Source organism: Cyclopterus lumpus, chromosome 6 (genome assembly GCF_009769545.1).
Source record: "Cyclopterus lumpus isolate fCycLum1 chromosome 6, fCycLum1.pri, whole genome shotgun sequence".
In the NCBI taxonomy this organism is placed as follows: domain Eukaryota; kingdom Metazoa; phylum Chordata; class Actinopteri; order Perciformes; family Cyclopteridae; genus Cyclopterus; species Cyclopterus lumpus.
Window position 1 is genome coordinate 20,622,602 of NC_046971.1, and position 4,906 is coordinate 20,627,507.

Here is a 4,906-nt window from a genome sequence, read left to right on the forward strand (position 1 = left end):
TTCCTGATGCTGGCAAAATATGCGCAGATAAAATGACCCTTCTGAATGTTTAAATATATAATATCAATATATATTAATATCATATAAATATTTGAAATGTTATACTGTAATGCAATGAAGTATATAACATATTATTCAATGAAATTCACTGATGCATTTGATAGGAAATAGTTTCAATAAATGACAACATATCCCCAATGTCTAGACTGTGCTCAATATAGACAAACACTTTGTGGAACTGGAAAACTATTAATTACTAGGACTAATAACTGCACATGTGTTTGTTTTATTCCATTGATAATGGTTATAATGAACATATGTGTATGTAATAAATTGTGTATTAAAATGTACCCACTTTTTAAAAAAACCTACATTAATTTAGCTTATACACGACTGCTTAATATCATCATAACTTGTACAACAAAGTACAATAACAGTACAAAAAAGAACGGACTCCTTTCCACTAAACCCTAAAACAAAGTCTGTAACCTTCCTGGAGGGTTTTGAAGCGGCTTCAACATCCAGAGGAGGAAGAACAGCAGCTCTTGGCTGAGCGAGTCTTTGGCCTTCAGATAAACAAGATGGAACAAACAACTTTATATTGATTTCAATAAACTGGCTTCAGAAAGTATTCAGACTTCTTCCGTTTTGGTAGACGTCATTTTAAATGGATATATTGCTATTTTTGCACATCAATCTACAATAAATAAACAATGAGCATTTTCATTCAACCAACCATGTCATGTTTCTGTTTTATTTTGTATTATTGAAACTATTATGTACTATGAACGGCTCTTAATTGTTGTTGAATGGTGGTGGGTAAGTGTGACTTTAACCATTACTTCAGGTCTATATAAAATCTAGAACAAGGGTATTAAATTAATATTTACCAATGTTGAGAGAAGTTGCTAATGTAAATAATGTCTATTATTGATGGTCTTTAGTGCCATTTATATTGAAGTAGCCTAACAAATGTATGTAGTAAACAGATCATGTTGGTTGTATAATTTGTCTTCATTTCATATTTGATTGAGCAATTTGCCTTAAAAATAAACAACTTTTGCTTCAGCTATTTACAATGTTAATATGAATAATATCTGCAATTAGAGGAAAAGCTCTTAAGGATTGTGTGGGTGGCTCTTAAAAGAGCCTTTTATAGGAGCGTTGGTTGTTCTGCAGCTCACTTCTTCTTGGGTGCTGCCTTCTTGGCTTTGGGCTTGGCAGCCTTCTTGACGGGGGTCTTCTTGGCTACGGGGGCCTTCCTCGCCACCTTCTTGGGGCTCTTGGTGGGCTTTTTGGGGCTCTTTGCGGCCTTCTTTGGGCTCTTGGCCGCTGCGGGTTTCTTGGCCTTCTTCGGCGACTTCTTTGCGGCAACAGGTTTCTTCGCTGCCGCCGCTTTGGGCTTCTTGGCCGCTGCGGGTTTCTTGGCTGCGGGCTTCTTGGCTGCGGGCTTCTTGGCTGCGGGAACTTTCTTTGCCGGTTTGTCGACAGCCTGCTTGCTGATCTTGAAGGAGCCGGACGCCCCGATCCCCTTGGTCTGGACCAGAGTCCCCTTGGTCACCAGGCTCTTGATGGCGGTCTTGACGCGGGAGTTGTTCTTTTCCACATCGTATCCTCCGGCGGTCAGAGACTTCTTGACGGCGGCAGCAGACACGCCGCTCCGCTCCTTGGATGCGGCCACAGCTTTGACGATGAGCTCAGCCACGCTGGGACCAGCCTTCTTCGGCTTGGACACCACCTTCTTCTTGGCTGCTTTGGCCGGCGCGGGGGCCGGAGCTGGAGCTACTTCTGCCATTTCGTTCCGTTGATGCGCTTCAGGAAACACGAGAGTCTGACTGACTGTTGAAGAGCTCCGAGCAGGGGGCGGTACTTAAACCCTCCATGAGAACCGTGGAGACTCAACCCAGCCAGGGACTCCTCTCAGCAGTCTGAAAGTCGACTCACTTGTGTTTTCTCTTCACTGATAAAAGACTAAAAACTACACGTGGAACAAGTACTGAAGGATGGAGGTGAAGGGACTCGAAGAGGACTTGTTTCTCTTCATTTTGAAGTCATGTAGAGCTCCGATGATGTCTGTATTTAGTTTGAGGAGCCTCCAAACCTCACCTACTCACCTCAGTGGAGAGCGCTGATCAGCGGGTTTTCCGACTCATTTCTCTCTTTAAATGATTTTAAATGTATCAAATCTCCACCAAAACCCGTTTTCCAACTGGTCCACATGTTTGTTCTGGTTCTCGATGTAAAAACAGCCATCTGAGGTCGATCAGTTTGTAATAAACTGAAGTTATTCTGGGAGCAGCAAACACACTGATGATGGTCGAGGCTCATGATGCAGACTTCCTATCAGAGCTGCTTGACGTGAACGTGTCCTCAGCTGATGACTACTTTTAATATGAATAGTCATTATTTATTTGATACATATATCAGTGGTGAATATTAGAAAACGAAAATGAAGTGTCAACCAACAGTTTTTGACAAAGGAAGTTTTACAATAATTGCAAACAGGTGTTCAGCACATGATGACTGACAAGTCATCAGTGGGGAGAGGAGGTTAAACCAATACAATGTAATATATAAAGTAATAATATATTCACATCAAACAGCTCGAGATGGTCTTTAAACTCAGGTTCATGCCATTATTGAATTTACAACAATTGTAAATATTTGTGCATTTCGGCCCTGATTCATGTTGGAATGGAGGGAAATGAGGTTGAAGATAAACTTGACAACGGGGCATTAAACAAAAGTGTTGTTTTCCAGGGGATAAAAACGTAAAATGACAGCTTGAAATGAAATTTAATTTTCATTAATATTCTTTATAATAAGAACAATACCCTCGTACAGTACGTGAAATTATGCAGTTTTAAGGTTTGTAGTCCGCCATTAAATTACAGAAGAACAGTTATTGTGTAATCTGCTGAGGTTCAGGTGAGGACGGACTAACATTTACATTTGAAATGTGTTCAATAACACATATACAGCAGTTCGGATTCTACAGACCGAAGATACAATATTTGGTATTTTAGGAACAGTTTTGATCCAAAATATTTTCTTTTTTATAATACGAACCCGAATGGTTCACTTCAGAACTTTGGACCTGTTGCAGCACTACTTCTACCTGGTTGTTATGTTTTAAAGTGCAAGTCTCGCTCTCCTCTGCAGCTCCACTCTGTCCTCAATCAAGCCATGAAATCCTAAATCTATAGTGGTTTATTATATAATACCAACTACAAAATGATCACGGTGTCCAAAACTAGCATCTGGTGCTCCTAAGGGCATTGTTTTGGGATGTGGCTGTATGAATTAAATCAATGTTAGGAGACGGTTTAATGCCAGTTGAATAAACTGAAATAAAGTAAAATACTGATATTACTCACACAACTTGGAAATGCCAGTCTTGAATAGACATATTTCATGATTTATAAACAATTCGGAAAGATCGAGTATTAATCACATTTTCAGACATTTTCAGTTCAGACATTAAATACATCAGTTACAGTAAAACATGTGAAGCACCAAGTCCCACCCTGGCTGTATAATCGCTTCATTGTCCACGTTAACAAAGTAGAACTAAGCTAATATGGATATATTTTAACACAAAGCCCTGCTGTTCATTCTGTACACATGACATCTATTGCATCTGTCCATCCGGGGAGAGGGATCCTCCTCTGTTGCTCTCCTGAAGGTTTCTTCCCTTTTTTCCCTGTGAAAGGTTATTTTTGGGGAGTTTTTCCTGATTCGATGTGAGGTCCTGGGACAGGGATGTCGTATGTGTACAGATTGTAAAGCCCTCTGAGGCAAATTTGTAATATTGGGCTATACAAAATAAACTGAATTGAAATAGAAAAGGGAAATTTAACTTGTTTCTTTCATGCAAAATATATCTTGAAGATGTAGAGAATTCATCCAGTGTTGTGATCAGGAAGTCATCTCTTTATAGAAGTGTGTGGCCCTTAAAAGGACCTTTGGTTGTTTGATGCTAGTCAGAGTTTAACCCCCGAATCCGTAGAGAGTGCGTCCCTGTCTCTTCAGAGCATACACCACATCCATGGCGGTCACGTCTTCCTCTTGGCGTGCTCGGTGTAGGTGACGGCATCACGGATCACGTTCTCCAGGAAGACCTTCAGCACTCCGCGGGTCTCCTCGTAGATCAGACCGGAGATACGCTTCACTCCACCGCGGCGAGCCAGACGGCGGATAGCGGGCTTGGTGATTCCCTGGATGTTATCACGGAGGACTTTGCGGTGACGCTTAGCGCCTCCTTTACCGAGTCCTTTTCCTCCTTTGCCTCTTCCGCTCATCTTCACTGGTCAAAGTGTTTCAACGGGGTGAAGAACCACGAGGAGTTCACACATATTTATATCCTGTCTGAGGACGTGATAGAAGACACGAGGCTGTTCTTCTTCGTGGGCTTTCATGAAGGTTGATGATGAGACTCTTTGGTGCTTTAGCGCCACTTGCTGATCAACAACATTAATCAGGGACATATTAGGCTCGTTTGAGATGAGCCAGTTCTGTGCAGATTCGATGGCGGCGATCGGCGCGCAATGCATGCCTGTTAGATTTGTTTTTCCGACTTGCTCTGACGTCATGCACACGTGGTCAACGATACTCTCACGAGAGCGAGGCGGGCGGTCGGTTTTAGAGCCAGGCGCCGCAGGAGCTCTCATCCATAGAGTGGCCCAGTGCATGATGGGAAACGCCTGGCTGTCGCCACATCAGAGAGCTGATTGGCTCTTAGATCTGACAGTAAACACCACGTGTTGTAGAAAATCCTTATTTTAACATTCGATTGTTCGCTATTTGTCTCATGTAGTGCAAAGATGTGGGTGTTATTAATAATAATAATAATAATGTATAAGGTTATTTATTTAGCATCTGTATATAAATAATTCAGTAACTATCA

The 4,906-nt window shown here is 41.6% G+C and overlaps 2 protein-coding genes and 1 pseudogene across 2 annotated transcripts in view; 1 reads left to right on the forward strand and 2 right to left on the reverse strand.

Moving 5' to 3' along the window:
- Positions 1–4,906, forward strand: part of LOC117732050 (cytochrome P450 2D15-like) — a 20,626-nt gene that overhangs the window by 12,156 nt on the left and 3,564 nt on the right.
- Positions 994–1,855, reverse strand: LOC117732642 (histone H1-like). The gene has a single exon (XM_034535707.1). It carries the CDS (start codon positions 1,793–1,795, stop codon positions 1,181–1,183), a length of 615 nt encoding a protein of 204 aa, XP_034391598.1. The 5' UTR covers positions 1,796–1,855; the 3' UTR covers positions 994–1,180.
- Positions 3,913–4,359, reverse strand: LOC117732649 (annotated as a pseudogene).